At 44.8% G+C, this 12,621-nt stretch overlaps 1 protein-coding gene across 1 annotated transcript; it reads left to right on the top strand.

The window, feature by feature from the left end:
• Nucleotides 1–1,801: 1,801 nt before the first annotated feature.
• LOC102460420 (guanine nucleotide-binding protein G(I)/G(S)/G(O) subunit gamma-10) lies at nt 1,802–11,511 on the top strand. The gene is made up of 3 exons (XM_075931427.1): nt 1,802–2,237; nt 6,922–7,053; nt 10,533–11,511. Exons 1-2 carry the CDS (start codon nt 2,157–2,159, stop codon nt 7,045–7,047), a joined length of 207 nt encoding a protein of 68 aa, XP_075787542.1. The 5' UTR covers nt 1,802–2,156; the 3' UTR covers nt 7,048–7,053; nt 10,533–11,511.
• The last annotated feature ends 1,110 nt before the right edge of the window (nt 11,512–12,621 follow it).

The raw sequence follows: 12,621 nt of genomic DNA, 5'->3' as shown, positions 1-12,621 counted from the left end.
CCAGCCAGGATAACTCCCCTACACTCTAGACCCTTCCTCTCCCCAGCCCTTGCTCAGAGTGATGTGGCCTGGGGGGTCTAGTGGAGCATAATGTATGACACTGACTGGGCGGGTCTGCACCCCTTTCTCCTGCATTCACTGGCAGCTGCAAAGCAAGCAGAGCTTGCAGAGCAGCTTCAACTTCCTGGCTGTGTCTAGACTGCATCCCTTTTACATAAAAGGGATGCAAATTAGACACATCGCAATTGCAAATGAAGCGGGGATTTAAATCCCCCCCTCGCTTCATTTGCATAAACATGGCTGCCGCTTTTTCCCAGCTCGGGGCTTTGCCGGAAAAAAGCGCCAGTCTAGACGGAGATCTTTTGGAAAATAAAGCCTATTCCGAAAGATCCCTTATTCCTTTTTTTAAATCCCCGCTTCATTTGCAATTGCCATGTGTCTAATTTGCATCTCTTTTACGGAAAAGGGATGCAGTCTAGACACAGCCCCTTTGTCCCCCCCGCCCCCAGTCACAGCGGTCTTCAGATGGTGAGTGTGAGGCAGCCCCCACCCGCCGCCAAGTGATGCAGCTGGAGCTGTTGCACCACTTACTGCACCATTGCAGATAAGTGCAGGGAGACAGACCCCTGTTGTGGGCACCAGACCACACCTCCTCCACTAGTCCTCCTGTCTGCTGCTGGCCGGCGCCTTGCCCCAGCTGCCCTTGAATTTGGGGTCATGTGCCTCCTTGTGCCTACCACATGAGCTGACCTAACTTGCTAGTGCAAACCAGCCATAAGACTCTCATCCTGCATTTGGGTCAGAGTAGGCAGATCCTTGCACTTGATTTTAATGTAGGGATGGACAACCTAGGCTAGTGAGTAGGTTACATGAGTGGCCCTCCATCTCGACCTCACAGGTTTTGTGTATCTAGAATTTTCTGGGTGTGCCGATTGAGCCATAGCAGTGCTTTGATTGGATGCAGAGGGAGCGCATGTCTTTCACAACCAATATTGTATGAAGTCAGCACCCACCTCACTTCATGTGCCCTTGGCTTTAAGTATGTGTTTCTTTAATAATACAGCTAGGAAAAAAACTACTAGCAGAATCTGACAACTCTGTCCCATGGGCAATAGTAAATAAAATGTCCTGTGGGCCACAAAGACAACTCCATGCTGCATGCAGGCTGCGGGCCACCACTTGTCCACCGCTGCTGTCATGGGGTTCTGAACAGACACTGGTATCTGAGCAAGTGGACCCATGCCTAAAATATGCTGGGTATAACTGGCTGCCTCTCAGGGGTTTGATTTTTCTTGATACATTGGTTCTATTTAGCCTCAGAATAGTTTGTAACTTTTGAACATTAGTACCTGGGAGAACTTCCAAGTTTTATCTGCAAGTTACAATTTCTAGCTGCTGTCCGGCTAGGATTTTGTATGACATTTATTCATATTAAGGTTTTGCAAATGTGGTCATTGGGTACAATATTTATGTACCAATATTTCTGTTTTTGTTTAACTATTATCTGCAGAATTGAGCTAATTCTAGTGACCCTGGTACAACGGTTCTACCCCAAATTTACAGGTCCCCAAAAGATCCACTTGAGCAAATATCTGTGAAAGTCAGTTCTACACAATCAAAAAAGTCTAATCCAAACCCCTGAAACTAATTGAAAAACTCCTATTGACTTCAAGGAGCTTTCAGTGGAAGTTATAAGATTCACATGTGTGGATGGATCCTTATACGGCACATGGATGGATGAAGTAATCTTCCAACGCTGCTAGCAACTGGGACATTGTGCTTCAGACTGTGCCTGTGGGGCAGGTGGAAGAAAGGGACGCCTCCCGTTTTCTTCACATTGGCTTTGTTTTCCTTCCTCAAAGAGAAGCCAGTATGGCATGATCCCGAGTCCCGACCTTTGGAAGACAGGCGGCGGTGCAGAAAGTGGGCTGCCACGCAGGACGCATGGCAGGATCGGGCCCTCCCTTTGCATGGACCCAACCCTGAGGGCTGGGACAAGCGGCACTTTGCTTGCTGTGCTGGCCTCTAGATGGTGCTCTGGGCAGGGACCGCTCCTTGGAGACTCGCGGGGCCGCCTCCTCCCCCTCTGAGCTCAGTTCCTGCTGCCGTGCGTCTCCCGGGGCTGGGCTCGCTTGGGTGCCGAGCTCGCCGCCAGCATGTCTTCCAACAACAGCCTGAGCAGCATGCAGCGGCTGGTGGAGCAGCTGAAGCTGGAGGCGGGGATGGAGAGGATCAAGGTGAGAGCCGCAGGCAGGGAGCGGCTTGCCCGCACAGCGGATGGGGAGAGCTGGGCGCTGGTGACTCGCTGCTAAATCGGAGGCCAGGGACCAAGTGGGCGAGGAATGTGGCTCTGTTTGGGGGGGAATCCCGTTTTCGGCGGAAGGAGCCAAGTTAGTTGCGCTAGGCTGGGGGTCCAGCCACCCCTCTGCTAGCGCCGACCAGCCGGTGGCCAGATTTCTCCATAGCAGGGGCTTTGTTGTAACAGCCGTAACCCCTCTACACCTCCAGTTTTCCGCACTGGTCACCCCGTGCGAATCTCAGACAGTCGCACCCAGCGGCGAGGAAGGGGTTTTGGCTGCTAAGTCTGCAGAGATGGGGTGAGGAGCCACATATGCAAGCCCCGGCGAGGGGTCAGGAGTTAGAACCTAGGGATGCTGTTGCTCCAGGTACGGGTCTAGGTTCTGGTCGGTACCAGGCTTGGCTCCTTTGGGCGACCCAAACACAGCAGCTGCTCTGTTTAGTTGCCGTGGGCGTGTGCAGAGATCAGTGCTCCCCAGCCTCGCCTCACTGCCAGGCTCTTTGGGGCAGGGCTGGAGGGTTGTGATCAAGGCTTCATGACTTGGGCTGGGTAAAAAAAAAAAACGGGGGCTTCGTACCGCAGTTGTAGGTTCTACCAGTCTGCCCAGGGGGTTGCTGCTTCTGGGTACAGCTTGGTTCCTAGGCTGGTGGGCTGGTCTGTGGCAGGAACCTTCTGATCTGGGATCCTGGGAAATGCTTCAGTGTCTTTCAGCTGTGGTAGCTTTTTGTTTATGTTACAAGAATGCAGCAAACAGCATGAAAGTCTCATCATGCTGAGCAACTCCCATGATCTGTGGTTTGCAAGGGGAAAAAAAGCCAGAAGCTGATTGCCCTTTTTAACATTGGCCTAATTTCTGTTGTTCCATAGGATTTGATGTTAAAGAGCAGCCCCTTCCTGAGCCAGCTCAGTAGGTCAGAAGTAGGCAAGGACTAGGCCAAGCCTGAGGGTGGAGGGAAGTGCAAGATTGGAGAAGGCTGGTGGGACTAGAGGTGCTTCAGCAGTGTGTGCAACTGACTTTTGTTATCTGCATGGAGCTGGGTGTGAGATACAGTATTTCAATAAATGCCTGGGAGACTGGGACTGAATGATCTAGTTTTGGGGACAGGTTCTGAGCCTTGGAGGCAGCATGGGGGGCGGGAGGGGTGTTTGCTCATCCAGCTCATCAATGTGGCAAGAGGGCATTTCCCAGAAAAAAAGGCTATAAAGAATAATGTAGCAGAACCTTGTTAATTATTTCTGCTGATCCACAAACAAGATAATGTAGGCCTCAACTTGTTGAGCTCACCTACTTCCAATTAGACTTGCATAGAGAAGTGGTAATGAGGCCTGCCAATTTCTAGATGTATTTGTTTTTATCATTATTTCTTCTATAAAATTCTGCCAACAATAAAAGTGACTCTTTGTAGTGATTATTTTAACATTCCATGTTCTACAGTTGCTTTGTTAAAGGAGAAGTCCAACATTGGTTCAGAGTCTAAAACAATAAAAGTCAAATTAATTTGCATCCAGGATTTTCTTCCTCTCTCATAACTCCAGCCTTACCCTACCTAATTCATAAAACACAGACTTACCTTGAGATTGGATTTGAATACATCTTCAATACTTTAAATTGTAGACACTAAGCCGACTATTTTATAAATAGAAAAATCTAGTCTTTGTTGTTTCTGAATTTGTGTTCATCTGCTTTGGAGTGAAAGCAGCAAATGCATAACTCCCTGACCTGCACAATTACATGAAGAAAGTAGCATGTTTGGTTGACATCTATGCACCATTCTCTCCAATACATTTACTAATAATGCTCATCCATAATTAAAATTAAGCAATATTAGTTAAAATGACAAAGTACCTCTAGCCTGTGATTGAGTAACAGGGATTATAGTTTATCATTCGTTTGCTTGCATGTTCATGCATTACATTTAGGAGTCTGCAGTTAATAGCCTGTCAACAAATACAGTAGACTTCCGATAATCCGGCACCTTTTGGACCTACGTGGTGCCGGATTATCAGATTTGCCGGAGAATCGGGAGGTCCGGTACAGCTGCACGGCTTAACAGCTGGCCAGGACACAATCTCCCTCCATCTCCCCTCCCCTTTCCTCTTCCTGTCTCTCTCCTCCCTGCTGTAACCTGATCCTCCTCCTCCTCCCCTCTCCTTAGCTGAAGCAAAATGCTCTTCTCCATACTGTAACACGATCCCACTCCCCCGCCTAACCTTTTGCTTCATCAGATTAGACTTTTTAATCAACTGGTCAGGAGCGCTTGGCATTTTGATGCTGGAGTATCAGGACTGCTGAACAGTTGGATGCCGGACTATCAGAGTTTTACTGTAGTAGAAATGTGCAGAGTTCTACTGTATTACAGCTAAGGGTACCTAAGCATTTCCATTCTAATGTTCTGTTTTTACTCTCAGTAACATTCACCTGTCAGGCAGAAATTTTCCGTCTTGTTCTTTGTTTGAAGAAGTTTGGGTGGTTTATTGGGATCTCTGATTTTGTTGGACTTTTAAAAAAAAAAATCAGACAAAATTTCTCTTAGCGAGATCATTTGATCACAACGCAGTAAAATGTGAGCTTCTTAGCATAAATGAGATGTAGCAACATGCTGGGGGATTTTAAAAGGTGCTGAGCTGGATGCTGTGTTGGAGAACATTGTGCTGTCTTCTGGATGCTCTGAATATGTGAGGAATTATCAGAGGGAAATCTACCCTCTTGATTGCACAACCTGGTAGGGTTGTTGCTCTCCTCTCCAGATGAGTGCCCAGGGAGCAATTTTAGACCAAGCTCCTCCTCTGGGAAAGTGATACCTATGCAAAGGGACCTGCACAAGGGAGTCTGCTAGGCTGAGCACATTTACTGCCATCTGCTGATTAGGGAATGAGGGAGAAATAGAGTACAATTGGTTTACATGGAGAGTGCACAAGCAATAATGGCAGATGGTCAATGAACAGTACTGACCTGTATCATGTAGACTGTTACTGCACAGATGCTGCATGCAAGGTGTGCATCTCCTTTGGATATAGTTATCAATAGCAGCAGGATATGCATGACTGCTTGCTCAGTGGCTGGCTGCAAAGTTTGCCCGGCAAAGTGGTGCTGAGCACTGTACAAACGGGCGTATCCAGGGGACACTTTGCCAATCACTCCACGGCAGAGCACTTTGTAGCCCTGCCCTTATCTTCTGTGCTTTGGTATTGGCATAGGGTACTTAATACTCTTATTAGCTACGTGAGTGCATGGTCACCGAATAGGAAAGGGTCCAGTTTTCATGCTTCTCAGTAGTGACTGGTGGTGCCATCCAGAGACTGGTGTGGCTCAGAAAGGATGGGTCCAGTCCCAGGCAGGGACCAGGAAAGAGACCCCAGTTTAGGCATTCCAGAAGGGGAGGCTGTGCTGTCAGGGAAAATGGCAATTAGCCAGTCTACTTCTACTGTGATGCAGAGTCTCTTCTACTATTGCCTGTTGGTAGAGGCTGCCTCAAGTATCTCTGAGGCTCTGAACATAGCGTGGTGGGATGAGATATTCAGAACAATAAATATTGCGGGGGAGCGGTGGCTGACAACGGACAGAACAAGTAGACCAGGGGTGGCCAACCTGTGGCTCTAGAGCCACCTGTGGCTCTTCTGAAGTTAATATGTGGCTCCTTGCTCAGGCACTGACTCTGGGTCTGCCGCTACAGGTGCCAGCTTTCCAGTGCTCAACTCCTGGCTCCACCTCCTCAAAGCGTATTGCACCCTCACTCCTTCCCTTCCCCACAGAGCCTCCTGAGTGCCGTGAAAAAGCTGATTGCAATGGGCAGGAGGCGTGGGGAAGGAAGAGCAGGCGCTGATCGGTGGGGCTGCTGGTGGGCAAAAGATACTGGAGATGGGAGAGGAGGCACCTGATGGAGACTGCTGACAAATTACTGTAGCTCTTCTGCAATGGACATAGCTAAACTGTGGCTCCTTCTCAGGCTCAGGTTGGCCACACCTGAAGTAGACCCCAAAAAGGGGACTGAGTAAGAGAGTGGAGACACATCACACCACGTGCATGGGAATGTTGCTGGATCTGACAGTCTGAGATTGGCAGCAACCTCACTGTGCCTCAAGGATGGATGGTCTATTTGTGGCAATTGTGGGTTTGGAAAATGTGAATGCTGGGGTCACTGTCCTCAGTCCAGAAAATAAATCCCCAAATCCCTTCTTTTGGGAGTGCTGGGGCTTCAAAGAGCAGGAGAGCTAGAGTCTGTGAGCATAGATAGCTGCTGCTGCTCTCTTCCTATGTCTTGCCTGATATATTTTCTTGTTTAGCACTTAAGCTCTTTGGGACAGGAAGGATGTTTTCCATGGTGGAAAGCATTGTGTACGTTGCTATGTGATTATTTGTACTAAAGTACACAAGAAAACAGAACTGCTCCGTGATACATTGGGACTGAATTCTGTGGCACTAATACCTTCGTTCTACACGCTGCTGCAGCTCAGCATTGAAAATACTGATGTAAAATAGCCTTTGCCTCCTCAGGGCTTTGGGCATCTGAATCTGCGTTACCTTAATCAGCTTTTTTTGCTTTGGGAGCAGCATTAATGAGTAGATATCAGGGAATGAACTGGTTTCCCCTTTGTAAGGGTGTTTCTTTTTCCTTCTACAGGTCTCTCAGGCAGCCGCAGAACTTCAGCAGTATTGTATGCAGAACGCCTGCAAAGATGCCCTGCTAATAGGAATTCCTGCTGGGAGTAATCCTTTCCGGGAGCCTAGATCCTGTGCTTTACTCTGAAGTCAGGTATGGTAGCAAAAGAAGTCATATGTGCGATAAGCTGTAAATGTCAATCCCTTGAAATGACATGTTTCCATTGGGTTCTCTTCCTGTCTCTCACATACACACTAACAATACCTCTCCTGTAGCAAAGTGCTTCCTTTTGTCCACTCTGGCCTTCCAAAATAGACGTCCTAGTCCCTCAGGGCACTGGAGTTAAAACATATTTCTCTCTCCGGACATCCCTCCTTTTTTCTTTAGCATGTTGGCAGATACAACGTCTGTAGCTATTTTTGAAATGAGTGTTCAGCAACAGCAGGATGTTGGGAGTGTAATCGGTTTGATACACTGCACTTCAGATAAGACCCTTCTTCATTTTAGAGTCTAGGAAGGGAGTAGAGATCAAAGGCAGCAGGCGTTGATGGCACGCTTCCAAGTTAGCTTTTATCTTTTCCCATTCTAATTGCAGATTGGTTTTGCTCAGCGATTCTCACAATTCCCATTCCTCCATCGGCAGTTACCAGTGAAAAGACAGCTACTTCCACATGAGGGTAGGAAATTGTCCCTTCAGGGGAGAATGGAGAATTACCCAACATGGCCACTGAGGTCCCCAGTTCCTAGAAGCCTTCTGTTCTCCCACAGTTGAGTCATCTCCTTATGTTTACAACCCCGTATGGCTTTCACATTACATTCACAATGGTTTAGGAATGAATATTGTCTAAGAAATAATTTCACGGGGTGTTTTCTTCCAGCAGATGTTGCATTTGTGATGAATTGATCAGGTTCCCTTTTAGAAGATTAGTTATTTGGGGAAAGGAAGGAAATGTAGAGAAGGATTGACTGTGCATACATGTTTGATTCTGTTGACCAGTAATAGATTATCCAGTTTCTAATTAACTTAAGCATGGTATTTAAAATGTTTAGTGCCATTTCTTACAGCTTACTTCAAACATACAGTTTTTCCTGATACCCCAACACCTTTTAGTTCTCTTCAGCTCTTGATTAACCTGGTAGTGATTAGTTTAGTTAACTGCCAAAGTCCCCAAAAAAGGCTGCACAAAGTTTGATTTAAGTAATTCTCTACTTATTACAACACTTTTCAACTCGCGTAGGCTGTGTCTACATTGGCACCCTTTTCCGGAAATGCTTAAAACGGAACAGTTTTCCGTTATAAGTATTTCTGGAAAAAGAGCATCTACATTGGCAGAATGCTTTTCCGGAAAAGCCCTTTTTCCAGAAAAGCCCTTTTTCCGGAAAAGCATCCGTGGCCAATGTAGACGTGCTTTTCCGGAAAAAAGCCCCGATCGTCATTTTCGCGATTGGGGCTTTTTTGCGGAAAAGACTACTGTGCTGTCTACACTGGCCCTTTTCCGGAATAGTTTTTCCGGAAAAGGACTTTTGCCCAAACGGGAGCAGCATAGTTTTTCCGGAAAAGCACTGACAATTTTACAGTAGACCGCCATTGCTTTTCCAGAAAAGCAAGCGGCCAGGGTAGACAGCTTTCAAGTTATTCCGGAAAAGCGGCTGCTTTTCCAGAATAAGTGGCCCAGTGTAGACACAGCCATAGTGTATTGCAGTTGTGTATACAACTAGGCTTTTCCCCACCATTGTTACAGCTGGCGCAGCTCCATGAGAAATGCCCGCAACGGAGGGTCTGGTGTAGACTGGCAACCACTGTCATTGGTTAGACTTGCTCAGAGCAGGTTTAAAATGTGGTTCACTCATTTGCAGGAACTTGAATACTGTCTATCCTAATGCTCCCTGCATCGCCAGCACTGCTAGTAGTACCAGCGGGGAATGTTAAAAAAAAATCGAGCATAGAAAAATCATTCGGGTCCAATCCTGCAAAGGCGTTCTCACCTGTGTGTTTATTCCTGACCATAGGGACAGCTCTGGTACTTCAAGGATGTGAGTAAGTCTTTGCAGAATCAAGCCCCTGTCTCTTGCCTACAAATCTTACATAGCACAGTCATTATGTTTAATGGCGGAGCAGCCATCCTCATAATTTTTTAAAAGTGACAAATAAAGTAATAACTCCTGTTAGGAAGGGTGACTATATTACCACAACAAGGAGGAATGATGACAGGCCCATTAACTTGCTCTTTGTTAGAGGACACTGTCAACTTGAAATCTCTTCAATATACATGGTTCGTTTGTCCCCCTGCTAAATGTTATGGGTTTAAAAATCACATATTCCAACTTTTTTAAAATGTGGGGTTTTTTTCCTCTGTTGGAGTTGTGTGTCAGTTCCTGGAGCCACTGATTCATCAGGCTGATGTGGATAAGGCACATCAGGTTCATAGCCAGTGATACACCAGGGAGTGGTATAGTCAGAACCATGTCTGACCACATTTGGTTACTCTAACCCTGTGGATCAGGTCCCATTTTACAGTTTGGTGAACCGGAGGTGGCCTTTCAGTATGAGACTGAGCAAGACTCAACCTGTAACTAGGGATGTTAAATATCCATTAATTGAATAGTCGAGTAACCTTGTGAATTCTTATTGGTTAGTTGACTCCTCTATAGTCCCCAGGAGTGGGGCCAGCAGCTGCTCTATCAGAGGCAGCAGTGAAGGGTGTCAGGCTGGTTTAAAAAACACTTCCCCTTGTGGACTGGCTACCTGTTGCCCAATGCTGCTGCCTCTGATAGTCAGCAGTGTGGGGTGGCTGCAGCCCCTATCTAAGCCAGCACGAGCCAGAACGCCTGCCTGCCAGGCTCCTAATACACTTTAAATACAGAGCCACAGCAGGAGTAGATTCTGGACCCGGTGTGAGCCAGAACTGAGCTGGGCTGTTGGCCTGCTATGAACCTGCTTATCGGTTAATCAACTATACTATTACATTCCTACCTGTGACTGTCACCATTCAGTCAATGCACCTCTGTGGAGCTGTGCGGAAGAGGGAGGCTGACTGGGAGAAAACGTCACTTTTTGCTCAAAATCCTGCCAAATGCACAATCAGATATATTTTATATTTTACAAAATATATTTTTTCTTTGTTACGTAATCTTAGGGGCTGTCTTTAACTGTAATAGACAAAATGGTCTGGCAAATTAGATATTTGAGATGACAGTGACTCTTTCATGTTCTTCCTTTTATGGTGCTTCTATTCTACTTGAGTATATGTGTTTCCTGGATTTGACTCTGTCTGAGTTAAGAAATAAAGGATCATAAGGCTTCCTTGGTCTGAAAAGTTGCAGGATTTTTCTTGTGTTTGAGGAATAAAAGTCAAAGAGATGATTTATTACAAGAATTCAAGAAGTACATAAATGGGTTCTGGATTTTGTGTTTTTCTTCTTTGACTAATAGACCAATATTTCATAGCACTTTTGTTACTGGTCTATAAGTATAAAATAATGGGGACAGTATTCCAGGAAGCTAACACCCATCAATAGCACATTTAACCTAACCCACAGTGAAAAGGTTTCTGTGTTACAGCTTGTGAGAAGAATTTATTAAAGAAAAAAGGCAAAGACCGTTTTTAATAAAACTCTTTTTCCTTTTGTAGGGAAGGTCTGTGGAGAGTTCTCTTCAAGCATGAAATGAATAACAGCTGCCTTTCCTTCTCAAGAAAACACTATCTCTGTGCCCTACTTTTCCTGTGGCCAAAACAATTGCCTAGATGCTTATCAATTTGTTCTAATGTATCAGTAGTTCACTAGATCTTTTGCTAATATTTGTAAAGTATTTTATATGAGAAAGCACTCTTAATCACTGAATTAACACTATTTCCATAGTTATTACACAAGTTTATTTAAATATGAGGTGTTTACATTTTAGAAAAGAAAAGTATTTTAATTTTACCAAATAAATTTTTCCTTAGTAACAATGGTGCATGGATGAAGGATTTTTCTACACACTTAAATTCCTTCTTCTTCCCACCCACACTTGGTATTTACATTTTCTAAACAGACACTCACAAAGTACATGTTAAAATGCACAAGAGCTTGGTTTTTAGTAAGAGTACAGTGTTGCCAAATGGAAAGGTTTGGTGTTTTGTTTTTATTTTTATAGTTTTTAAGACTTGTTGTGAGCTAACTCAGACTGCTTTTCAGCTGCCTTTAAATCAGTATTTGATGTCTTTTATAGAAATTGCCTGATGCAGTGTGTAACACTGACTTGATTCTTATGGCACATTCAATACAGAATGTCCAGTGTTCACTGTCTTTCTTATTTGTCCTTCTCAGGATATTGCTTTATTGGAATTTTCTTAACAGATGTTTAAAATATGATTAACAATATTCACGGATCACTAAGAACACATGAATGCAAAATGAGTTCTCACACAGAATTATCGAGGCTTGAAATATCCAATTCATTAGGCCTCTAGAAGTGAGGAGTGTATAATGTTGTTTGTGTGCCTTCAGTTTTTTATAGAGCACTTTTACAAGGACACTGCTTATTTTTAATAGTTTTTCATTTTGTTTACTCTCCAGTGTTTGTAATAATCTTTTAGAAGCTTGAAAATAAAATTCCTTTCCACACTGCCTTTGACCTCTTTTTTTATTATAAGGAGGAGGAAATCTGTTTGTAGTCCACTTCTTAGGAGGTTGTTCTGATTTGGACATGGGAAGGTGGGCTGGTGAATTATATGGCTTTTAGGGATGCAAAGATTACTTCAGGAATCCAGAAAGGTTTGTCTCCTGTTTATAGAAAAGCAATAGTTAGTGTTTAATTTCTTTGTGTGAACAAGGGAAGGCATCATATATGAAAAAATGTGCACAGAGCATTTCATATAAAAGTGTGTATGATTCCTTATGATGATATTTTCAAAGGGGATATGGGGATATGAACACTCATTCCCCATTAACGTAAGTGAGAACTGGGCATCCGTATCACACAAGCAGCTTTGAAAATGTCACCCTAAATCACAGATATCCTCATTCTGGTGAGGTATATGGGGAGATTATAATAGTTTAGTGCCTGTGTTTATGCCCTACTGGTGTGAACTCTGCCTCCTCCTACAGAATAAAAGGAGATATCCTTCTTTCCACTCCCAACCATTATACTTTCTGTTCTTATCCATTTTAGGGCAGCTTTGTATCTTACAATGATACTGCAGTGTAGGGACCCCCGTTATGCAGATGGATCTCTGAGACCCGGGGGGCGGGGGGGGGGGAAGGGGAATGACTTGCCCAAAGAAAGGAGTTTGTGATGGACCCACATTTCTAGAATCCCAGTCTATCACTTCCTTCCTCATCAGTGCATCCTCTTTGTAGGAGACAGCCCAGTAACCTATTCAAAAGATAGGATGTTTGCTAGTCTTCAGATGTACTTGGGAAGTAAGCAAATTACAAATCGTTTGGGTCTACCATTTAACTGTGATCATTCAGCTTGGTTGAGGGTTGGTGGTACTGGCTGCAAGGTGATGCAGTGTGATGCCTACGTGTTTTCTGCATGAGTGGGGAAAAAAAGCGAGACAGAATCCTCAAGGATGAGTTGGACAAAATGGGTTGCCAAAAAAAAGGGAATTCTGCATTAACATTATGGGATTTTTAAAAAAATATATAGCTCTTTTAGAAGCTAAAAGCATTTTTATGTGTGAGAGAGAGCCAAAGACAAACAATTTAACACTTGGTGTTGGGGTTTTTCCTTTT

The sequence above is a fragment of the Pelodiscus sinensis genome, chromosome 6 (assembly GCF_049634645.1).
Source record: "Pelodiscus sinensis isolate JC-2024 chromosome 6, ASM4963464v1, whole genome shotgun sequence".
NCBI classification, from domain to species: domain Eukaryota; kingdom Metazoa; phylum Chordata; order Testudines; family Trionychidae; genus Pelodiscus; species Pelodiscus sinensis.
The sequence above is the reverse complement of the archived record's forward strand: the minus strand, read 5'-3'. Positions and strand labels throughout refer to the sequence as shown.